This window comes from Ambystoma mexicanum, chromosome 1p (assembly GCF_040938575.1).
Source record: "Ambystoma mexicanum isolate Mex_15411 chromosome 1p, UKY_AmexF1_1, whole genome shotgun sequence".
NCBI lineage: Eukaryota > Metazoa > Chordata > Amphibia > Caudata > Ambystomatidae > Ambystoma > Ambystoma mexicanum.
This window is the reverse complement of record NC_090921.1, coordinates 744499671-744525348: the sequence shown is the minus strand read 5'-3', so window position 1 is coordinate 744525348 and position 25678 is coordinate 744499671. Positions and strand designations below refer to the sequence as shown.

Below are 25678 nucleotides of genomic sequence, written 5' to 3'. Positions count from 1 at the left end.
GGTCTACCGCTGTAATCCTGGGAGAGGAAACCTCAGAATTCACCTTCAACCAAATACAAAAGGAGCCCATCTAGTAATTTGTTACAAGCACTTCATTCACAGGCCCCATCCATCACGTTTGATGCCTTTCGAAAAAGACCAATGAAAGATATCTAATAATAAAGGCGACAAACTAAATATTCGTTGATGAGAAAGTGATGGAAAGAAAGAGTAGAACACACCACTAGAGGGAGTGTAATACATAATAGGAAAGGATTTTCTTAAAGGGTGAAGTGTTGCCCTATGCAATATGCTCACATTAGAGGTAAAACCTCCAGCCGATATGTTATTCCAGGTTGAAGGAGAGCTAAGACCTTTCTGCTAGCCACAAAAAGAGCTGATATATAATTGCTTGGTTGGTCCGCCTTAATTGAAAAAAGATTGGCAAGGATTTCAGTTTGATTTGTCAGATTTTCAAACGCATCATCCACTAGAAAGTTTCACAGATTACAGCAGCTAGAAGAAAGGTAAACGCAGTGGAGCTTATGCTCTTTTATCAGTTGTAGAAAGGTAAGAAAGAAGGAAGCACAGAATGAAGGTAGCATGAATAAAGGGAAGAAGGAAGCATGGAACTAAACAGAGAATTAAAGAGGAAGAGAGTGAAAAAGAAAAAGGAAAAGCAAAAGAGGGATTGGGAAATGGAAAGTGAAAAAAGAGAGAAAGATAAAGACAGAGAAGGAAAGAGAGGAAAGGGAAAAAGAGGAACTATGGTAGTAAAATAAGAAAAGAAGGAAAGATAAACACAATAAGATGGAATAAAGGAAAATGAAAATAAGGAATGCTGGACAAGATGAATTAATATAGCAATAACACCCAATCCGGCAGGCCGGATCGTGTGGTAAGAGCCCCTGGCCCAAGTTAAAACGTTATTATGCCACTGCAAAATACTTACTGCAGATGGCTGGCGTGGAGTTGGAAGGATTTGCTCTATCCGGAACCTCTCTGCCATGTCCATGGCAGCTGGCAGGCCAGAACGGGGTTGGAGTGGCAGCAGCAGTTTCCGCCGCCAAAGATTTAAGGGGCAGGGGGGCAGGGAGTGGAAGAAACAATGAACAGAGGGGATAGGGGGCGGGGGGGAAGATGGCAGGGAAGCAGCTGTAAGTTTGAAAGGATCTTGGTCTGAGATCCTGGGATTCAGCCCATGTCCAAGTAACCTAACTGGTTGGCTCCCCGCAGCAGGTGCTAGTGATGCAATGACTGATGGAAGAGGCAGAGGTAGATAGAATGAAGGAAAGAGAGACATTAAGAATGATGGAAAGAAGAAAAGACAGATGGAATGAAGGAAAGATCAAAAAAGGCAAAAGGGGAAAGAGAAACACTGAAAGTAAGAATCTAAGGGACAGAAAGAAAGAAAAAGAAAGAAGATGAAAGATAAGAAAGGACGTGGAAAGAATGACTAAAAAGGAAAGAGATGGAAAATTGGAAAGAAAAAAGTAATAGTAGGAGAAGGAAGGATAGATTGAAGGACAGGGATCAAAGAACAAAATTATGGAAGAAAGAAAGGGAAACGGATGGACAGATAGAACAAAAGAAGAAAAACATGAATAGAAAGAAAGAAAGTCAGGTGGAAAAAGGTCTACAATATAGCTACATTGTGGTCAATTTCAGAAATATATGATTGCACTTCAGAAATGAAAAATATTTAATAATCATAATATAAAAAATAATCATAATATATGTTATGATTATTTAGGACTGAGAATTACCGGATCGGGTGGTAACAGCATGGGTAACGCTGCTTGGAACGTCAACTCGCGATCCGAGCAAACTCATTGGTTGTCTCTCTCACCCAGGTGCTAATAGTAATTGTTCCTAGGCTGCAGAATCCACACTGGAAATAACTACTAATGTAGCGTGTAAGTTTGCGAGGGAGAGCGCAGCCATGGAGCGCTGTCACCTGCTGTTCAAATATACTGAGTAAAAGCTAAAGTCGCTGCTCCTTATGGTGCCGAACTGTGGGGCTCTCTAAAAATGTAATAAGTTATCAACCATAGAGTATCTTTTCCCTAAAAGGCTCTTGGAGCTACCAAAGAGTACACCAAGTATGATGCGTAAGCTGGAATTGGGCTGGACAGAAACAGCTCAAGAGTTGGTCATGCGGCTGGTATAGCTTTTTAGTCGTCATCACACTTTCCAAGATATCATGAAGCTATACTAGACGTCTGGGCACAGGATGGAGGTTCATCCCTCCCATGGTTTAAGCGTATCAAGAGAACACTCTTTAGCCTAAGACTAACAGGTATGGAATTTTCCATATACTATTGATAGCACCACAACATCTCTGGTCAAATCCCGACATAAAGCAATGTCAACACTTGTACTTTTGTTGATTGCCGAAGGCACCAGCTCACACGTGCATGCTGGGCAATAAATACCGAGCCCGCCTTTGAGCCATATCTGAAGAACATACGGCTGCAGTTAGCAAGGTCATTAAACCTAAGGTTTAGGTTTGGGATATTGCAACTAGGATGGGCACAAAAAACTTGGAATCCTGTACTGAATGATTGCTTTCCTATTTGTGAGGGCGTTACTTGATCATGGCCCCACTTTTTATTTTTGGCCACTTGTACAAAGATCTATGGTCTCTTCTCTTGATTCCCCTCTTAAAGACACACGCTATCAGACATATTGGGGATGCTGTGCGGTTCTCCATTGAGGACTGTATATTCTTTATCAGTCTATCTATATAGGGCATGGCTTCGAAGAAAATATAGGGCTAATGCCCTTGCTTTATAATCAGAAGGGACTTTGTTTATCTTATTTGTATACATCCTGTCTATGAGGTATTCATTGATTTTTCTATGACTTTTATTTTAATTACTAATTGTGTATAATATGAATGCATTTATCATTGTTTTTACAACCAAAGTCGAAATAAAGGTTCCATGTGTTAATATCCCCACACAAATATTGCCATACTAGAATATTGCCATATTTTTGCAGTGATATTAAGCCATGGAACCTGCGGGGGACACCCCCTCAATCCCCATAATTCTTTTTATGGAGCGGGGGACACCCCTGCAACTTCCGGTCCCAATAACCCCACATATTATCCCCACATATAATATCGCCTATGGCCTTACCCCACGATATGGTGATATTATTGGTGGGGATAATATTACCTGATACCAAAATAAAGCTATATACGGTGATGATGAAAAATATTTCCTAAAGTCAAGTCTGTTAGTGATATGTTGCAACTATCCCACAGTGATCAGTCAAGTGCATTATTGATATGTTGTAACAGGGCAAAGGGCACTGTGCAAGGCAGCGTGATTGATGGTAGCCACCAGGAACTAAGTGAAGGGCTTATTGCTGAGGCACTTTATCATTTATTTTCAAGTCTGTTAGTGTTCTCCAAGGTACCACTTCAAGGTTTTAAAGCTTCATGACAGTTCCGTTTTAGAATTGGGTCAGGAGGACTGTGAACTACCACTAATTTGTGGCATGTGTTACCTATGCATGACCCAGCTGAGAACAGCTGATCCCTCTTTAAGTACACTCTTGTACTAGCTCGAATATCAGCAATGGCTAGGGCTGTTTATTGAGTTTTGGCTCAGAGGTGGCACTTTTGCGCGACCTAGTGAGCCAGAAAGATTAGGATAACATGCATAGAAAGAGAGGGATGGCATTCAAGAGACAGACCATATCTGCAGGTGTCCGTAGGCTGCTTAGGTTTGGGTAAGGTGGCACTTTATCACCATTACTCGTTTAAGGTCATAAGGATCCATTGAGTGGCATCATTCATTTTACCTCAGGTGGTGCTTTAGTGCAGTTGCTAGTTTGGCTCAGAGGTACTATTTTAGCACCACCAATTGAAGCTGCCTAGTTTCGGACCCTAGGGGTGCTTTTGCCCCATCATTAGTTTTGACACATAGGTGTACTTTTAGTGCCACTGTCAGTTTTGGCTCATATGTGGTGCTTTGAGGTCTCTGTTAATTTTGGATCCTGGGTTTTAGTGCCAAACAGAGGGCATCAAGGATATAGTTATACATTACATGTAGCATGTAACTGACAGAGCACACTGCAAGGCCCCCGGGAGGTGGGTGGAGGTGCAGACATGTAGGGACACATCACTCCTCTCCCATTTCCATGCTCCTTTGCCCATGCAGGCTGCATCCCCAGACTCACTGCATGGGGCCTAGGAGAAAGGCCTATGTGTTCAATGGAGTTCTCTTCAGTGGTGTAATCCAAAATGGAACAGCCTGCTGCAAAATGAGGTGGGGGGCAATTGAGATTCCTGCCACACAGAGTACTACACAGCACCTGAGCCAATGTGGATACAACTGAATAGTTGGAGCCCTCCTCTGTGTTGCAGGGATATGGCAAACCCAGAACTGTGGGATTTGTCACTGTTTTTTTTTGTATGAGAATGCTTAAAGAATTTCACCACGGTGGTCGGTCATAATTTCGAAAACTAAATGTCGAAAGACAAAAATGTCGAAAAAATAATATCGAAAAAAAAAGTCGAATTCTTTTTTTTTAAATTATATATTTATTTTGGGGACGGGGAATAAAAAAAATGGGTAAAACAACAAATAATTTAAAAAAGGGGGTTTGGGGGGAAACCCCCCCCATTTCGAACAAAAAACGTAAAAAAAATAAAAAATCGAAAAAATGAATTACGACATTTTTGTATTCGAAAAAATGACTATAAACCTTTCACCACATTTGTTAGCTAAGCCCTCTATCCAATGTTCAATATGTTTCACTTTTGTAAAGTCCGTGGCGCTGATCCGATTAGTCACATGATCTATCTGAGAAGACTGGTTGGATAGTATCAGAAAGTGCACCAGTCCCTTGCCCCCAAATGCCAGCGTTGCTCTTAACCGGGGGCCATTGCAAAAATACATCCTCTGTAATTACTTTTGATGCATTCCAATAGTGTCGAAGCTATCAGAATCTAACGTTAATAGCATCATGCCTTTGATCAAAGCTCTCCTATGATACATGGCCAGCGACAAGCTCCTTTTCATGCCCACTCATGGGGGATACTTGTAGGGCCTTTGTCATCCAAGAAGTCTGTTTTCTGAAGGATGTGTCATGCCAAAACCACATTCCCAAAGCTTTAAATTGGAGGGGCCCTTGAAGCTTAGCCAGCTTATGTGAAAAATTGCCGAGAGATTGATTGCCATTTACATGTCTTCTGTTTTGGTACCATTTATTGAATTGAATTGGGGTAAGAGCAGACACTTGCATCACTCGTGATCTTGGACCCTTGGTTCTGACAGGAATAGTTTGGTGTCCAGTTAAAGTACCAAATTCAAAAGGACCGAATGCCAATTTGACCTAAAACAAAAGGGGCGATTTTTTTTTTTTTTTGGGTTTCCGATTTGGAAAAAAGGTGTTTTTTACCACAGAAAAGGGGGTTTTGGGGGGGAGCCACCAAAAAAATAAATATATATAAAAATTCGACCCTTTGGTTTTCGGTCCTTTTGATTCGACCCTTTGGTCATTCGATCCTTTGCATTCGAAACTTTGACCTAGAACCGAATAGTTCTAGCTTAACTTTGTGGTTTAAGCCATTCAAAACAGCCATCATTCATGTATGCTACCAAATTCAAGTTAGTGGTAATTACTCTGTCTGTAATCCTAAACTGTAGTGGCAGATACGTACTTAGATCCTCAGATGGAGTGTGCATCACCAAACCAGCGAATTTCACCTGATTCCTTGAGAGCATGCTTTCAAGAGAGCAGTGTCATTACTTGAACATGTAAAAATGGTAGCACATGGTTATCTTTCGTCTTGGTGAAGGCCTAGTGGCCGTTCCATTATGAGAACATTGGTGAGCCTGCTCCTGCACTGCCTACCACCCGCCAGCCAAGATCGAGAAATGGATGCTCCTGTTCCAAAGCTGTAACTTTGAATTTGAAGACCTGGTGCTGACAACCTGGGAGGATTCCCGTCTCACCCGTCTCACCATCTGAGACTGGAGACCCACCAGGAGGAGCAAATGCAGGAAGACATTGAACATGCCCATGATGATGACGATCATGCTACCCAAAGCGCTAAATCTAGATGAAATCTGGAAAGCAATGAAGAAATAGAATACCTTTCAATGAAACTAGTGACGTTTGTCAGTGGAAGGCACTGCTCAATCAACTTTACCACTGCATGTGGAAAGTCAAAAAATTACTCACCAGGGGGCAGAGAGATGCAAGCAGCATAGATACCACGTTCCTCACCCACCAGCTATAAACGGGGCCTGAGCCCCCCGTTTTGACCCCCATAGGTGGCTTTTGATGAGCGCTGTGCCGCTCCCACACCCCGCCCCCAGCACTTAGGCAACATCTGAGCTAAAATTCAGCGTGATCGAGCACTATAACCACGGTGGTGGGTGTATGTCTTCTCCTGTAGTCGGCGCTAAGAGACACCATTGCAGGCCCCGGGGCTCTGCCGCTGCAGACCACTGACACAGCAGGACACAGTCCGGAGCAGCAGCAGGGAGAGACAGAGGGCTCACCAACGTTGCTGGAGCTGTCAGGAGGACAGGAGCGGACCACTCAACTCTGTGACGTGGCACCCCCGAGCTCCAGAAGGAGTACCAGAGAGCAGTGACGGAGATCGGAGCCAGAAGTATTGGCGGCCTGCTATGGCCTGTGGTGTGTCACAAATGAGAGAAGCCTGGCCCGGGGAAACAATAAAGATTTACTGCCACGGATCCAGGGGCTCGACCGTGTACCTCCAGGACCCCACATCTACCTGGGGTAGATAACAACAACTTCATTGGAGGGCTGGGTCTCCTGGTGGCCCCACTCCTCCCCTCACACCGTCCCCATAGGGGGCTGCAGTCCTTCATCTCCTGGATGTGAAGCTGGTGAGGGGATACCCCAGCCACAATACCAACTGGGGGAGGAGAAATGGAGCAGAGAGCGCCCTACGTGTTGTCGGGATACAATGGAGATGAAAGAATATTGAAAGATTGAAAGAATATAGAAATGTTGATTGTGATTTTCTATGGCTTTTGATCCACAGTGGTTATCTCACACGTAAATGCTTTTTTTTCAATGCATTTTTTTCGATGCTTTTGGCATTCAATGCTTTGTATTCGATGCAATGACTGGATACCATCTAAAATATATAAGGTTCTTATCACTTCTGATATTTCGGGCAGGCAGAATTTTAAGAGATATTGGGAAGAGTTGGCAGGTTATGAAATCCCAGAGTAGGTCTGGAATAAGATCTACAGGCTACCATTTCATGGACACCACTTTACGGGAGCCATGGAGCATCATTTTAAAATTCTACTGTGTCATCGGGATCCATTGAAACTCTCCGAAATGTATAGAGGGGTCTCCTTGGAATGCCCTTGGCCATGTGGTCAGGTGGGAACTTTGTCTCATGTCTGGTGGTCCTGTCCCAAAATACAAATATACTGGAGGTGACAGGCAAACAGTTACCACTGGACCCATTACAGATATTGTTGGGCAATAGCTCTAGAGAAAGTGAGCAATACTGATTCCCAAGGATGTGGGAAGCTTTGTTTCAGCTAGCCTAAGTACAAAAGTGGAATACCCATTGGCCCCAGATAAGTCAGATTGGTTGCAAAAGGTCTGGGGCATATTTATTATGGAAACGCTGACAGCTCTAGTCATCGACTCTAAGGGAGCTTTTCAGGAAGAATGGGGACCATTCATAAGTAAATGGGGTTCAAACAGATCCATGTAGAGGAGAGAGAGGTAGAAGGTGAAGTAATATCAGGAAATTGAATTGAGGCACTTTGGGGAAAGGGGAATAGGGTACATTGGGCCTAGCTCAACAAATCAACTTGGGGAGGTAAAGTGGGTAGTAGGAGTACGTCCGAAAAAAATGAGGGGTGATAGATAACATTAGATAAAGATAGCTGACAGCTCATGTTGATAAGAAGTAGCAACCTTTGATTAGACGTTACTCCAGAAATGTCCACAATTGTATTGGGGTGGGGGGCGGGGGGATTGAGGGTCGTATTTCTAATTGTTATTGATGTGGGGAATTAAGCTTGATTCTTGAATAAAAGAATCAATAAAAACATGGTTTAAAAAAGCAATATTACTCACTGCCATGGCCACCAGTAAAAAGGTGTCGTCATGGCTCAAAAAGGGATTGCTGCTCAGAATGTCACTAATAGTTATTCTACAAGCACATGAGTGAGAACAAGGGATCATCAACAGCAAAGTAAACACATGAGATAAAGTGTGGGTTCAAACTGTAAATCAACTAGTCGAAGAGATCATAGGTACCTGTGTATGATATGATATTTTATTTATATCGCGCTCATACACAGGTGTTTCAGAGCGTGACCAAGCAAAGGGACGGTAACACGGGAGAACAAAAATTACTAGGCCCAGTGACATTAAGAACGCGCAAGTGCATGGAAAAGGGAATGGGGATAAATGGAAAGTGCGGAACAGAGGAGAGAACAGAATAAATAATAAGTGGAATGAATAAATAAATAATAAATGTATATCTGAGAAGTGTAGAAGGAGAGTGGGGCACTGTATGGGTACAGATACAGATCCCTGTGCCGGGGGTGGCCTGGAGGCAGTGCAGGAGGGAGGCAGGGTGACCAGGTACCTGGGCCCAAAGGACAGAGGGTGGCCAGGTGCACGGTGCTGAGAGAGAGAAACAGATCAGCAGGGGAGAAGAGGGGAAAAGGCAGAAGCGAAGAGGAAGGTCTTGAGGTGCTTCCGGAACCGGAGATGGTTCTCCTCAAGTTTCACGGTGAACGGGAGGCTGTTCCAAAGGGAGGCCCCAGCCGAAGACAGAGATCTGCCACCGGCTCGTTTCTTTGAAAAACGACCGACCCTGAGGGAATTAGAAGAAGGGCAGCGAAGGGCTCGAGATGGGAGGTATTTACAGAGAGATAGTTGAAGGTATTTTGGGCCCAGGCCCCAGAAAGCCTTGTGGACAATGCACAGGGTTTTGAATTTAATCCTTGCATCCACTGGGAGCCAATGAAGGGATTTCAGAGCTGAAGAGATACTATCCCAGGGCTTGAGGCCAAGGACAAGTCTCGCAGTCTTGTTCTGGATTAGTTGTAAAGGGCGAAGAATGGAGGCAGGTAGATTTAGAAAGAGGCTGTTACAATAGTCCAACCTGGAGAGGACCACAGCTTGGGAGACAGTGAGCTTCTGGGGGAAGGAGAGGAAAGGCAGAGTACCTCTAAGAAGGTGCAGTAAGAAGTTTGACTTTTTGGAGACGTCAGAGATGTGTGCAGAGAAGGAAAGTGTGGAGTCAAAGATGACCCCAAGGTTCTTAGCCTCGCAGGTAGGGGTAGGAGGAGGGCCAATGGAGTCCTTTGCCAGCAGGGCCATCTTAAGTACTTTTGGGGCCATGGGCATGGACATCGTTGGGGCCCCCATCATTGAACCAACTTAATTAAGGGATGCAGAAAATCTGGTCATACCCCCCCTATCATAATCACAACCCAAAGCTTGATATGGTGCCTTGCAGCAATCAAAATAAGCATGGGTACTCTCTTTCAGTCCCTGTACCCTCTTCATTCTTGCTGTTTTCAGAATGATAAGTAGCATTTCAAGGGCACCACTTTCAGTCCTCAACAAGGGTACTTGTGTTCTAACATAGGGTCAGGACACGTTTCACCAATAGCAGACATGAGGAAGGCACACTGGCCATAGTATAAATGTAGAACACAGATTGTATGGAAAAAGTTGCCCAAAATCCAGAATAGTCAGTGGACTCAGATTAGCTGCCTCAGAGAATGCAACAGTGCTCACGCATGGATGCAGAGGACCAATTGGAAGCAAGGAGAACGATACATATACTATAACATAGATAGAGGATGGAGATTAGGAGCTACCAGGAAGGTGTCTGTTTCTGTCAAGACTCGACGACCCCTCCCGTTCCTCCTCTTCTAAGTTGCTTTCGTGGGCTTTTGAATCCTTCTTTCTGCGTGTCTTCTTAGATTCCTTAGCCTTCTTATCCTTCTTTTGGTGTACATAGAGGCGAGCTCCCTCGGGGGCCACCTTGGACTTTGGGCGTACTCGGGTCAAGAGGAACCCCGAGGAGCAAGCCTCTAAAATCCAGGGAAAAAGCCTCCAAGGCACAAAAACACTGTTGTAGTCGTTGAGTGGGTTACTTGACTGTAGTAAGCAAAGTGAAGAGTAAGTCCTCTTAATCCTCAGACAGTTCCAACAGAAGTTCCTCTTCCTGAGATTGCCACACAGAGGTGCGGTCCTCTTCACCTTTATGAGTACCAGAAATAAAGGGGAGCAGACCCCGAACTGGAGTCTGAAGAACCACTCCGATGTCGGAGGGGTAGAGGTAACTGTAGCACAGGTGAGAGCAGGTAAGTAGATTCGGGCAGTTAGCCAGAATAACGAGAAACAAAGATGTCTCTATCCAGGACAGTAAGATGGAGCCAAGCGGGCGAAAACAGAAGTATCGGAAAAAGGAAAAGGTAGGATACAAAACAAAGGACAGGATAAGAGAGATTTTCCGGCTCGTTTCACACCAAGGAAAAAATAGAAGGAAATGCCAGTGAGCTTCACAAAGACCAGAGCACAGAGGGAAATGCTGGTGAAAGACACGGCTACAGAGAGAAGATCCCCGCCAACCGGGGAGACGGGGCGGGAATCTAAGAACAGTCAGAAACCACATAAAGCGGTTACAGGTAAGCGAGAAAGTAAACAGAGAGCTGAAAAGCAAGAAAGGCTAAAGTAAGAATACAGCGAAGACGCAGGGCCGGTCCAGAGAGGAAAAAAGGAATACAAGGGGAAAACGAGTAGAACTGGATCGAGAACTGAAGGAGGACAGAATAAACACGGAAATAGAAGTAATACTGAAGCCGGGAAAAGGTGAACAAGGCTGGTACAACAGGAACGGAGTACGAGCAGGGCAAAAAAGTTCCAAAGGACGGATACAACAAACTGGGCAAAGGGCAAAGGGAGACACTCACAGAAATAGAGACGGCGGGCCATGTTGGAAGAAGGTTACACCTAGCAGTATAGTTGGAGGAATCAGTCAGATTACTGCATCTTCCATCGGCTCTAGCACTTCCATTGCCGGCGCATGACCGTATCCAGACGGACTGAGATTAGAAGAGGGACATGGTTTTCAAGTAATGGTGCCATTAGAGAGCAGAGGAACAAGTGGATGTGGTGTGCCATATATCAATGCTCACAATTATTTCAGAGGAAGCAGCACTAATGCCAGTGAAACCATGAGTGAGCACGAAACCACTCTGAAGGGTGACAATTTTGAAAGGTTTAGGGACTGACGATTTTGACAAATACGAGATTAAATGAGATCTCCAGGATCATGCATTAGTTAAGAGGCGATGCTGGAATTAGCACCCACTCTGCAATTTCTGCACTGTACCGCTTTCTAAAATAATCACATTTTAGGGAGCTGACTTGGAAAGTACACAAATAATATATATATATATATATATATATATCCCAATATAACATGACAAAACAAAAAAGTTATAGGAGCGTATTAATTGGAATGATTCTTGCTTCATTGTCTCCATCTCCATAGTCAAGTATATAACTGCCAGACTACTGAGGGATGTGATCTTAAATAATTTTATCTGTGTTTATCTTATGTATTGTAAAACATTAAATACGCCAGAAATACAGGCTTGTGAAATTGTTATTTTTGTGCAGAAATATATCTTAATTGTAAAAAAAAAGCAAACCGTTTTTTGGTGTCAAATGAGCCGACCTTGAATATGCTTGCCAGAGGCCTACGATATCTGGTCCACTTTCTTCTAGAACCCCCTGCTCTCAAATGGCCTACATAAATAGAAAGATCAGGTAATTGGCTGAACAATGCTACCAGCATGTAAGATGGTAAACATTTCACAGATGACAGCACAGTCATTTCAGTGATATGATGATTTGTCCAGGATCGTCTGCTGGCAATGCCAGGATACAATCGTGAAAGCTGTGGTTCTACAGTTTGGACACCTAATCACTTTTCTGTGACCTGAATGCACTTCTCAAATCCTGGTACAAGTCTAAAAACAAGAGCAATAAGTGGTATACTGAATCACCAAGGACCCTAAAGAAAGAGTTCTGAAAGAAGGACACGATTTGACTTCAATCTAGAGATCATTTTGACCACCAAGTTGCGAAATTCACATTGAATCTATATGAAAAGGGCATGTTATCAGCAAAGTTCTTGTTCCTTCAGAATCAGATTGATATTGCTGATAATAGACCTAAGGAAAATTTTGAAGTGATACAAGAATTAGCTAATCCCTTCTGTACTTCATTTAGTTTATCCCCTTCTCCCAAACTTGACCAATGAATGTAATGAGTTCTTCATGAAAAAAGTGAGCTCTATTCGATTGAATGTTGATTCTCAACTGTCCAATACTCAACCCCCATGTCAGATACCGATCCTTTGATATCCACTGCACTGATGTCACCCAAATTCACCTTCACCCTAGTTATCTCTGAGTAAATATGCATTCTAATTCCCAAATTAAAATCCACAAATCATAACTATGATCAAACTCTGACTTGTCTTGCTAAACAGAATGCCCTTTATCGCCGCTTTTGTAAATGCTTCCTTGGTTCAATGCATGGTGCCAATAGATATTAAAAGATCCCTTTTAACTCCTCTGCTAAAAAAACCATCACTGGCCCATAACTTATTTTCCAATTACCGCCCCATTGCAGGCCTAGTATGGCCCACTAAGATTCTCGAGAAGACAGTCACTTCAAAACTTTCTTAAAGAACATGGAATCCGTGACACTTTGCAGTCTGGGTTCAGGATTTGCCCCGGCACTGAAACTGTTCTTGGACATTTTGAGGGCTGCCTTCTATACAGTTGGTTTTCATATTCTCATCTCCAGACTGGCCAAAGTTGCTCTGGTGTCTGAAGAACCATTGAAGTGGTTAATTTATTTTCTTTCAAATTGAAGTACAAATGGGACCCTATAATTCTGATTCCTTGCATGTTCTTTGTGGAGCTCCACAAGGGTCCTCCTCCACCCGTTATTATTTCATATCTACCTTCAGCCACTATTAAAAAGAAAAATCACAATTTAATCTAAGCTACCACTTCTATGCCAACGATATACAAGTCTACACCGGGCTCAAAGTTCCCCTGGAAGCAATCAAACAAATATTAGCCTGTGCTCAAAATGTTAAAAGTTGGATGCTGGAAAATAGGCTGCAAAAAACCCCACCGAGACTGAGATTATTTTGTTTGGCCCAAAAACAGACTCACATTCCTGTGTCCACTGCCCTGCTTTATTTGAAATATCTGCCATGTTCTCCTCTAAATTTAAAAACCTTGGCTGTATCTGGCAGTTGAACCTGAACTGTAATTTACATGTCAGTGAAATTGTCTAGCTTTAGAGCAGCCAGAGGCACTGAAAATCTGCATCCATTCGTATACTTCTGGATCTTTCCTCTGCCTTCGACATGGTCAATCATGCAACCTTGACAAATCGGCTCTGCGGCACCTTTGGCACCACGGGCCTGGCACCGGACTGGTTGACCTCTTTCCTCTTCGACTGACCTTCCCAGGTTTAACTGGGCCCTTTTCTCTCCCATATCACACTCTCCACCTGCCGCATCCCTCAAGGCACTATCCTCTTGCTGTGGCTCTTCAACATCTACCTTGCCCATCTGCCCCCCCTGATCTCCTCCTTCTTTCCTAACTTCCAATGCTATAAAGACGACACACAGCTCTCCTTCAAGCTGAGCTTCACTGCCTCCTCTTCCTCCTCTCTCTTCCCTGACTGTCTGACTGCTTTTCAGGCATGGTGTGCAGCCAATGATCTCTGCCTTAATGCCAGTAAGACTGAGATGTTTCTCATTGGGACCCCAGCTCCCTCCTTCTCTCCTACCCTCTGGTCACCCTCTATGGGTCCCCTCCCCTCACCCTCTTGTGAGGCAAAACACTTTGGTGTCATCTTGGACTCCTCTCTCTCTTTCTCTCCTCACATCGCAGACCTTGATAAGAAGGCCCACTATCAGCTGCACCTCCTCGGAGGCATTCTCCCTTTGCTCACCTCCCCCCAGAAACTCCCCATCTCCAGAGCTCTGGTTCTCTCTAGGCTGGACTACTGCAACAGCCTTTTCCTCAATCTTCCTTTATCCTCCTTTCGCCCCCTTCAACTAATCCAGAATAGGACTGCAAGACTTATTCTTGGCTTCAAGGCCAAAGACCACATCTCTCCAGCCCTAAAATCTCTCACTGGCTCGCGGTTGCTGTTAGGATCAAGTTCAAGACCCTCTGCATCATTCAGAAGGTTTTCAGGGACCTGAGACCCCGCTACATCCACCTCTCTCTTCCTAAATACCTCTCTGCTAGGGCCCTTCGGTCTTCTAGCTCCAATTCTCATATCAGATCAGATGCTTTTCTAAGCAGAGAGTGGGGGGGTAGATCTCTCTCTTTTGCGCAGGAGCCTCCCACTGGAATCGTCTCCCTGCCTTTCTCAGGTTTGAGCCGGATCTTCTTAAATTCTGGCAGCTCCTCCAGACCATCCTTTTCTCTTCTTCCTTCCCTCTCCCCCTCCCCTACTAACGCCCCTGTATGCTGCATTGACTGGCTGCCTGGTTTCTCTCTGAGTTCTACAGGGCACCGGGACCCCGCCCACTCCGCCCCCTTCCTTGCACTTAGCATGTAGTCCCTCACCCCCTGCAATCCCTGGCACTTGCCCACCTGGCCTCCCCTTAGCAGCTGCCTAGCCCCTTTGACTCCCTTTCCCCCCTTCTCTGCCTCCCTTCACTTGCACTCTCTCCTCCTTGCCCTGCACTTACCGTCCCAACCCTTGCACTTTGCATTTGTGCAGAACAGCACTTCCCTGCCTCACTTGCATGTATTTTTACTGCACGTGCACGATCCAAATGTCACAAGGACTAGTAGGACCGTTATTGGTATCTTTCCCCCTTGTCCCCCCTTTTTTTTCTTGTGGCACCTTGAAACACCATTTGTTCTATAGGCGCATTACAAATATCAAATAAATAAATAAATAAAATACATGTATTTTCAACTCAAACTACTGCAGCTCATTCTTCCTCTCAACACAGAAAATGATCGTCCAGCTGTTGTTGGGACATTCGTGAATTTAAAACTGGATTATTTTAATGCCATTCCTACGGTCATTCTGTCTGGCCAGATGTATTGTCTCCAAGCCGGACAAAACGTGGCCATCAGACTTCCCTATGATCTCCCAAGAACCATCTCAATATATCCCCTTTTTGCGGAAGTCTTTATTGGCTGCCTCCATGGTCTAGCCCCTAGCCATCTAGTCTCCAATATTTATTTTCACTGCCCAACTCGTTTACTCCGATCCTGTGGTCAAAATCTTTTGACAATCCCCTCTTCTCACTTGGTACATCGCTGAGACATACACCTTTCTATCTGTGGCCCTCGATCCTGGAACTCGCTACCTGCTAACCTTCGGAAAATGAATTCCCTGTCTTAATTAAGGGAGAAGCTAAAAACGAATCTCTTCCAATAATAGGTCACCTCATTTTATGATTACATTGTTCTCTTTGTTCGCCATACTGTTGACATCTGCACCGAGATACAGTCTCTTCCTGGTTTCCCTGAGGATTTGCACATTTTAAATAATCATAGCAAATCAAATCAGAACACAGTGGACACAGAAAGCATTACAGAATGAATTGATCAGAGCAGAATGTACTTGTCAACAACAGATAGGTAATAGGTTTTGAGCCCCAGCAGCATGCCATAAAGTATCCTGACGTGTTAATTAAGCTTGGTGAACAACAGGAATTGACTTCTTCAGCTCAGGCAGCCTTGTGGGGCCCCCTCTCTAAGGTGGGGGCCCAGGGCAAATGCCCCTTTTGCCCTCCCATAAAGACATCTCAGCATGCCAGGCCGGGGGATCTGCTGATTCTATTCCACCTATCAACACTCAGGAGAGGGACACAAACAATGGGAGAAATGAGCTACCAGCATGTGTGCTCCCTCAGTCGTTGTCTGGCAACATTCCTTCACAGAGGCCCTGATTTCAAAATTGGAAAAAATCTTGGCAACCCAAGGAATACCAAATGTTAGTTAAATGTATGAATAGCCATAAATCCAAAACCAATTGATTAAGAGCTACCTGGATGCCTAGATCACCCCATACTTGCCCAACACCAACTGAGATGCTGAGAAAACCATGAGAACCTTGAACAAAGACAACCTAACAGCACATGAGTCAGGTCCAAATGTGAGCAAGAGCGATACTGGTTCCAGAGAAATTATGAAATGCCTGTGCACAAACCTACAGGATGTAATCGGCAACCCTCTTCCCCGGCCGAACTCCTTCATTGACTATACTAGTACGCAGCTCCTGACTCCCTGACAAACCAGTAGACAGAATGGTGAAAGAGCAATAATTTGAGCATCTGTACCAAATGACATTCCAAGAAAGTTGGCCATTCTACCCGGAGACCAAGTTCTGCTAAGGAACAGACACCCTCAAGGGGCAAGCCGGCTCCCTCTTCAAAACATCTGTGCTGACAGTGAAAGGCTGGCAGCCCAAAAACCGTAGAATAAAAACAATCCAAATGACCAAAGTAATCACTGCACCACTTTGCAAGGAAAACAATGTGTATTACATGCAAAAAAGGGTCTCAGACGGTTCTGTAGAAGCAAACTGAAAAGGAGCGTGTCTTGTCTCAAGACGTTAAACCTTTTATAGCAGAAGAAATGCAGATTAACAATACTTGGCATAATAATAAGTGCAACATAATCCCAGCACCATCATTGGCTACCAGCTATGGAACATGGTAATCCCCCCATAGTTCCTGGACTGATTGACCACATCAACACTACCCCTTTTCTCCTAGACGCGTGGTCCCCTACATCATCACTGCCAAACCCAAATGGGTGATTGGTGGGTTCTTATCGATGAGCCCATACATTTGGGGCCGTCACGTTATGTGCACCCTCCTGTTCCAGACACGATCAAATAAACTTGGCGATGCCAACCCTGCTCTTGATAAGACAATAGGCTTCCTCAGTAAACCAGATTCCTTGGGCACACACAAGCTTTATCCCCGACCTTGTACTAAATTTATTGGCATCACCTCTGCTCCTCCTGTCCCAAATCACAAGACGTTCCAGCCAACGCTCCCCCTTATCTCCTCCCTACCCCGGGTGCCCAGAAATGACGTGAGCTTGGCATCGCTCTTGAGTCTGAATTTTGAGGATTTGTTTGCTTAAGTTTTGTGTCTAGGTGTAATTCATATGAGGTGTCCGCCACGGGGTGAGGGCATTAGTGCTCTAAATCTTTGTCTGGCTCAGTGGTATTGCAGAGCCTCGTGCCCTATTCCCATGAATTTGTCCTTCAAAGCGTGCAACCCTTCCTACTCTTCTATCAACTAACATTCAATTCCCATCTCTCCTGTGGAACGAGAAAGGGGATTTGCTTTTGGAGTTGAACTAACAGAGCTGCAGCTCCACACCAAGGCCTGTGTTCTCGTCTGTTCATTGTGTACTAGGCCTTAACATTTAAAATGGCATTACTTCTGTCTAATTGACACACCAACCTCACAGTTACCATACTATCATGCTGACTCCATCTTCTGCTTATTTCCATCCTTCCCGCACATCATGCCATCCTATGTCGCTACAACACATCAACTAAACACTGGGCCTATAATACTGCCCTATCTATAACCTATGCAACCCCAACATTAATGCATCTTTTTCTCATTCTGTGCGGCTATATGTGTTTATCTAATATGTGTCAGACCTAAATAGAACAATATATGTGCTGGCCGCAGCACACCCTTCACTCTGCTTCCATAATGTTTTTCTCTAATAGGTTTTCCTCAAGTAGCCCATGGCCCCAAGGGACCTGGCTAGTTGGGCTACATGATGGCCCTCTGAGGCAACACACAGGAAAGAGAGACATAAGACACCAGTGTAGTGTAGTAATGGTCTTTTTTTTGTACATCTTTTATTGGTTTTGCTTAACATTACACTTCGATCACATCAATCAATTTTTTGTCATAACAGTGCTACTCTATTAGCGTTTAATCATACAGCCATACCCCAACAACCCCCCCTCCCTCACCCCACATCCCTAAGCCTTCAAACAGTATTCCATATTGGTGGTGGATCTGGTGATTTATCATCGTTTTAGATTATCACATCTGATCTGCGTATTTATCTGTGGTCTGATAGAACAATGGTGCAGTTAGGCTTATCCATTGCACCCCCTAAGACTCCAAACAGTGTTCCATATTGGTGGTGGATCTGGTGATTTATCATCGTTTTAGATTATCACATCTGATCTGCGTCTTTATCCGTGGTCTGATAGAACAATGTTACAGTTAGGGTTATCCATTGCATTAGGTCGAGCCCAGGCTCCTGTTTTTGCTCCCTCATCGCCTTCTCCCATACTCCTGTTTCGGCTGTAGACCATTTTCTCAGGTCTTCATGTAGTAATAAAGGTTTTTATTAAATGTGTAGTGTGTGTGTGTTTTATTTTATGTGTATGTGTATGTGTCTGGGAGAAACCATCCAGCCCACCATAGGGCTGGATGGAATGTCAAGAAAAAGGAACAATAGAAAAGAACTCCCCTGCCCAAGAATGGGCTGGGTAGGGGAGATAAAAGAATCCTGAAGGATTTAAAACAAAGGACAGTTCAAAGGACAGTCAAAAAAAGGAGCGAGAAGGAGAGACACTTACATGGGGGGTCGCTGCCTCAAGTGGCCCCCTGGGGCCATGATCCTTTGAAAAGCACTGAGCAGCGCAATGGGGAGCCTCCGCAGAGACTTCAGGGGGCTGAGCTGGTATGCTTGGAGCAGCTCGGCCGGCCCCGGACTGTGGCTCCTGTCCGCCCGGCCAGGGGCCAGACCAGTAGGGCCCCAGAGATATTTATGGCCTTGGCTGCGTGGCAGTGGCTGCCGACTACATGTGGAGTGTGGACCCAATCGGGCTGCCCAGCCGTGCCCCCAAAGGCCCGCCTCGTGGCCAGCGAGGCAGGCCCGTCATGAAAAAAAATCCTCATTGGCTGCATATGTCAGGAGCAGCCCGGGAGGGAATGCAGAGAAGCCCGCTCCACCCCAGAGGGTGGAGCTGTGAAGGTGTAAGCCCCGGGTGGACCTTGGTGGCCCACCTGGGTGAAGAGGAGGTAGTGAGGAAGTACCAGGTCGCTCCGTTGAGCGTCCCGGGTGAAGGAAGCCCCAAGTTGCCCAACGGAGCGACCCGGGTGAAGACGCGGCTCGCCCCCTGCGTTTCAACAATGCATAGCTGAGGGGTAAAACCGAGAGGAGGCTTGAGCGCACAGCAGCGTCCCCATAGCAACAGGGGCACCGCCTGAGGTGAAGATGGTGACCGGGCCATGGCAGTGATGTCGGGGTGGGACCCCCAGCCAACAGGGCACACCCTAAATTAAGATATATACCGCTAGAGCGGCGGTGAGCTAAGCAGCGTCCCCATGGCAACAGGGTTGCTGCCAAAAACAAAAATGGTGCCCGGCTGCAGCAGTAACATCAGGTGAGCACCACAGCTAACAGGGCCCACCCATTGAATGGAAATATGCCCGGGCCACACAGTTGGCATCGGGTGGGCCCCCAAGCCAACGGGGCCCAACCATTGAATGGAAACACCACGGTTGTGTGGCAGTGAGTGTGGGCGGTCCCCCATGCATACAGTGGGCCACCAAGAACAGTTTAAAGACAGTGTAAAGAGTGCAGCTGCATGGGGAGTGTTTCCCTTTTATGGTGACCCCATGTGGGCAACCCTAACAGAAGAGAAGGGGCCAGGCCCCAGGCATCATCTGTGGGGCCATGCCCAGTCTACATAATATCAGCAGCAGTACCCCTCAGGAGCAGCCCTGCATCCAAACATTCAGAGCCAGCGCCCCAGGACAGAGCTCAAGGTACTGTGTAGGGGTGACAGGCTGCAGCACACATGGTGTTGTGTGTTGTATATATGCATGAGTAGTTATGTGTATATGTGATTAATGTTATGTAGGGTAAATGTTAAGTAGGGGGAAGTAGAGAGTTGCAGTATTAGGGGAATGTTAAGTAGGGTAACTGTTGAGTAGGGATAGATAGGTTATAATGTAGATGGCCGTTGTTATTAATTAGGAGTAGAGGGGAGGTACCCTGGCGTGGGGTAGAGGGATAGGTTGGCGGGCCTGCCTGAGGCTGCTGTGCAAGACGGGACCCCCCACAGAGGCCATCCTCTGGCCTCACTCTCCATGTGGGTGGTACCTGAGTTTAGGAAGGCGATTGGTTGCAGGAAGCCCACCCTCCAAGAAGGGTGAGTTGACGTAGCCGTTCCCCACTTAGATGGAGCTCATGCCAGGGGAATCCTAGGGTGTAGGTTTCAAGGATAAGTGTGTGTTTAAAAAAGAGGGGCCCGATGACGTCTCTATAAACAATTCACTCTGGTATCTGTCTTTTAAGCACCAAAGAACTCAGGGTGTAGTCCATCTCCAGGGCGTGGGGGGTAGTATTAATGGGACCTGTCTCTGCTCCGGGGAAGGGAAGAGTACACCCTTGCACGGTCCAGGGCTGGGAAAAAAAAACAGGGGCTACGCTCAACCTGTACTTCTTTGCCTGGCTGGGGCGGTGTACGTGCATCCAAGCAACAGTCACATAAAGAACGGGAATAACGGTAACCGTCATGGTCTCCCAGAGTCTGTGACTCACAATGCCTTGCAATTCCATGAACAGATGTTGTGAGTCATGAATCTTGTCAGAAATGCTATAGGAATCATGCCGACTCCTTGGATAAAGGTATCTGGACATGGCCCCAACAGTGCAGCTCTGGGATCCTTTTGACAACTCACTGAAGCCTGCTGTCCCTACAGAAACAATACATACATTATTGGCATACTCCTTGAGAGATCACTTTGCTATTCTATAGATACTGAAAGACTATGATCTGGGATGTTAAATGTCACACTGCAGGTCAAGTGACTGAGTCCTGTTTATTTTATTGCTTATCGCACAAACCTAGCTCAAGAGCAACGTAGCGCTTTACAACAGGATTTTTCTAGAATTGGGCTTGGCATTTTATACAGTAACGCAGGTTGGTGGAGGGAATGAGGGATTTTTCTTTGTCCGGCAGGTATTGTTGAAAGAGCCATGTTTTTAGTGTTAACTTAATCTTTCTACCATAGTTGAAGGGGACATTATTTGCGATGCTGAACATGGTTGTAGGGCGACAGCACCTGTTGTGCTACCACATTCCTGACCTTTACTGCATGCAGCGCGCACAGGCTGTGTGTGGTGAGGCATCACTGCCTGTTTTATAAAGACCTCGCTCATAGGTGCATGTGTTCTGCATGTCCATGTGTTGATCTAGTATGATGTGCATCAATGTTGTATGATGTCAAGGTAGTACAGTGTGCGTGTGGTGCACATTGTCATGTTGTAAAGCATGTTGATGCTTTTTTCTCTGATTATGAACAGAATATGAAACATTTCTTTGTTTTTCAATCTTTCGACAGCCGACTGTGAAGCATGTGGTCCCGGGTACAAGACCCCTCTGGATGCCATGAAAGGTAAGATTCCCTTCTACCTTTGGCCACACAGGAGGGGCGTGGACCCGCAGTATCATTTATGTTTTTCCAGGATGACCTTTCTTGTGTAATCCTTCCAGACAGATAAGAAGGCACTGAAACAATTCTTCAATTGACCAGAGTAATGACAAGGTTAGGACAAACGTAAACACATTTCTCAACCTTTTGATTTGGAAGAAAGAAATCAGTCTTTCATGACATCTTCTGTCCGATCAGCTGATATTCATAATGGCTTCACTTACAGAATTCCTGATGACGATTTTAAATGAGGCAGCACATATTTCCTTTGTCAACAATTAGGACATTGTCAATTTGGAGTTCATCTTTATTTCAAGTGATTCTGTCATAATTGCCCTTTTAAATAAACAATAAGCACCCGCTAGGGGGGCTTCGCCAGCTGTTAATGGCCTGGGCCCAAGTTATAGGCCTGAGCGATGCAAGGGCCTTATCACTGGGCTACAGTGACGTTATCAGCCAGCAAAGCCCCCTCCCCCTCCAATGGGTGCTTATTGCTTTTAGAACCCCAGGTTTTAAATCTCCAAACCCAGGGTGCTAATAGCAATGTATTCTGTTTGAATGAACAGCACTCCTCTACCTTACGGTTCATTCAAACGAAATACTTATCTAGCAGTATTAGGGGCCGTCATGGAAGATGGGGCTCCATTTCATTTCCATGGCGGCCAGCAGGGACATGGAGTGGTAGCAGCAAAGGTGGTGGCGGGGGCGCTGCCGTATCAATCAAGTAAGTGGGGCTGGGGTGAGAAGGGACCAGGGTATCACCCTATTATTTCGCTGCTGAAAATCCTGCGGCCGAAAATGCTGAATTTTGAACTGTGCATTTCAATGCATATATATGTGGGGCGAGTGGGTTAGGGTGATAAATATTGTAAGGGGACTAGGGGTGGGGTTTGCGGGGGTCTCCCCCTGCATATAGGTGCATTGAAATGGGCAGAGAAAGAAATTTGGTATTTTCAGCCGCTGGATTTCTTTTTTCTCGAAGAAATCACATAGATCTGGGTCTGGAGGGGAAGGGAGGGTAGGGTGGGGGATAAGATGGCAGGGCGTGGGGAAGCAGCCACCTGAATGCTCGGAAAGCAGGCTGAGATTGTGGGATTCAGCTTGCAATCCAAGCCTGATTGGTTGAGTCTCCCGCCACGGGTGCTAATGAATATTCCTACCTTCAAATATCATATGAGTGATGATTTGTGGCCCAATTAAAGACAGCTGGATTCCAATTGGAGGATCACTTTGCTTATCAAAGGAAATGTGAGTCTGTCATACAGTTTTCGAAGGTAAATAGCTTTGAAATGAAAAGAGTTGGCAGCAGGTCCCCTTCCTACAGTTTTAGCCATGCCAACAGCAACATGGTTTGTTGGATCCCAGGCCCTGTCATTTCTACACCTTTTCAAATTGTTTTATCTTTGTTTAAGCATCAATGGCTGTTGTATTTTGGCTGCAGGTCCCAGGGAGAAGCTAATATATGTGGTTTGCATCTACCGCAACACTGGGATAGAGAAACCAGACTTTCTGGCCACAGTGGACGTGGACCCGGAATCTCCAACTTATAGCCAGGTATTGTACCCCTTGCATATACTCAGGGATGGGGGAGCAGTGTGGCATCAAGGCAATGCATCAGCTCGGGGCACGGCTATCATAGGCCACTACCTCTATAACAGGTATCTCCAGCTGTGCGTGATGAGGAATGTCATTAAGAACGTATAGCAGTGATCATTTGTCATTTGTAAACTCCAACCACCCGCAAAAGGAGTCCCTTTTATTAAGCATGCACGGGTACCAGGAAATGTGCAACGATTTGTGAATCCGAAGTGGTGGTATTGGATCTCAGTTTTATGGAGCCAATAATTATGTTAAGTTATGTTTTCGATTGTGGTCTCCAGACCTGTGGCCTGAAGAGCGGGGCCAAAAAGCTGCAGAGACCAGAATGGAGACTGGAATGAAGATGGAGTGGGGGTTGGTGAGGAAAGTGAGGGGACTGGGGTAATGCTGAGACAGGGGGCAGATGGACCATGCAGTGGGAGGGGTGGTGCAGGAGGATCCCCCGAAATGGACAAGGGGAAGTGGGGGATGAAAGAGTGACCTTGCAGGTGGAAGACTTTAGTGGGAGGACTTCCTCAGCTTTGCTTATTCACAAGCAACATTCAGACCTAGATCCTATGGTATTGTGATTCATGTCACGCTGTGCTGCCATTTGCATGGTCTCCAGGATCCCTGCTGGATCTGAAAGAAAAGGAGAGGGTAGTTTAGTGCAGAGAGAGAGAGAGGGGAAATGCAAGATAGTTTTGCTGCTGTGTGGATGCATGCCGACTGAAGTACCCTGAACTCTTCATGGGGGTAAGTTTCAAGGTTTTCTGTTTCAAGAGCATTGAGAGATTTGTGTGTGAAGGGGAGGCTTGTGTGGCCATGGTGCTATGATGCATTGGCGCAGGGTGAGGCATGTAAGTTGGTTGTAGAGGTGTAGTGTTCTGATGTTTGACGTCTGTTGTGAGCGGGGTTCAATTGCCATGTGTTGGTGTCTTAGCTGCTATGTGTCATTTGTGTTGGAATGAACAACTTTAGTGGATTAGTGCGTATAGCAATCAGGGACATTGATGGGCAGACAAACCTGGAATTACATATAGCAGATAATAACATTGCATACCAACATGCCTGACAAAAGGCGTCATCATCATCACAAGGCATTAGACATCACAGAAACACGTGGAAACTGCCTTAGAACCTGGTGTCATCACCATGCCCCTTCCCCTAGCCTTTTTCCGACAGCAACCATTTTAATTTTGATTTTTTTCAGTTTTTATTAAAGTGCACATTAGTTAATCATAACTTTTCACACTATTCATACTTAATCAAGAAATAATAAATAATATTTCATCATCAACGTCATACATCCAAGACCATAACAGCATTTATATATTTACCAATGGACATATAGTAGCAAATTTAAAATAAATACATTTAAAAAAACAAAAAATTCATGAAAAGTTGTCCTAAAACACACAAGTTGAATTACGACAGTATCATTAATATAATAATAATAATAATAATAATATCTTTAATGTGATTTAGTTTAAATAATAAACTTTACACATATTCAGCATGTCAGACTACATATAGAGACATAAAAACATAATAACATAATGTCATAAAAACAGACAATATATATACATTAAAGAAAGAAAAAATCTATATATAAAATATACCAGAAATATACATTTTATATCAAGACCAAATTAAACACCCCACAACAATAGTCTTTGGGCCTCATTACGACCCCGGCGCTAAACCATGGTGCTATTAGCACCATGGTCCATGCCGGGGACCGCCATGGTGAATGGCGGAATTACCGCCCCATTCCAAGGTTGGCAGGGCGGTCATTCCCCATTCACCATGGCCCCTTCCTCATTCCCATTTTTGGCCCATAGGGCTCAATGGGAATGATGGGGAATGCGCTAATTACGGCACCGTAAATTACGGTGCCGTAATGAGCTCCTAGGTCCCTTTGCGGGTTGGTTTTTTAACGCCTGCTAAAAGCAGGCATTAAAGTGCAACCCGCAAAGGGACCTCGTAATCAGGCGTTAAGGCTTTAACGGCACCAACACCTTTTACGGCGCCGTTAACCCCTTAACGCCTGGGTTGTAATGAGGCCCTTTATCTCTTAGTCTTGCCAGCTTGGCCTGTATATATCATAACAGGCCTCATAATGATACACCCAGTTTGACTTCTACCTTCAGCCACACATTATAAAGTGCAGTTAATAGCCACATACTTTTGATATTCATACAATGATTCCAAAACGACATCTCCCCCATTGTATCCCAATTATGCACATATTTTTCAAGGTAATATTTTATGTCACCCTCCATTGAATGGCATTCAGTGAGGACATGCTTAGCTGTTTCAAGTAATTCTTGCTTCTGAGAGAGGCGGCAAAATCGATGTTCTTTAGGTATCTTGTCTATCATGCCCGTAATCATTTTAGTGGGAAGATGTTCTAATCTTAATAGGAGTATAAATCTTCTGAGCCGACTGGACGGGCATAGCATCAAATATTGTTGCGGCTTCTTAAATGTGTATAACCTAGATTGCACAAAATTATACCTTTTTAGCTTGCGGAGATGATCGTAATTCTCCAGCCAGTCCCATAGCTCTACT

General features: G+C 45.1%; 1 protein-coding gene across 2 annotated transcripts in view; it reads left to right on the top strand.

Moving 5' to 3' along the window:
• The window catches only part of LOC138580074 (methanethiol oxidase-like), a 443490-nt gene that overhangs the window by 39964 nt on the left and 377848 nt on the right, over positions 1-25678 (top strand). For both annotated transcript variants that reach the window (XM_069650339.1, XM_069650330.1), the window contains exons 2-3: positions 21437-21490; positions 22968-23080. In XM_069650339.1, the coding sequence (XP_069506440.1) occupies positions 21437-21490; positions 22968-23080 (167 nt within the window). The remainder of the gene's footprint in view (positions 1-21436; positions 21491-22967; positions 23081-25678) is intronic.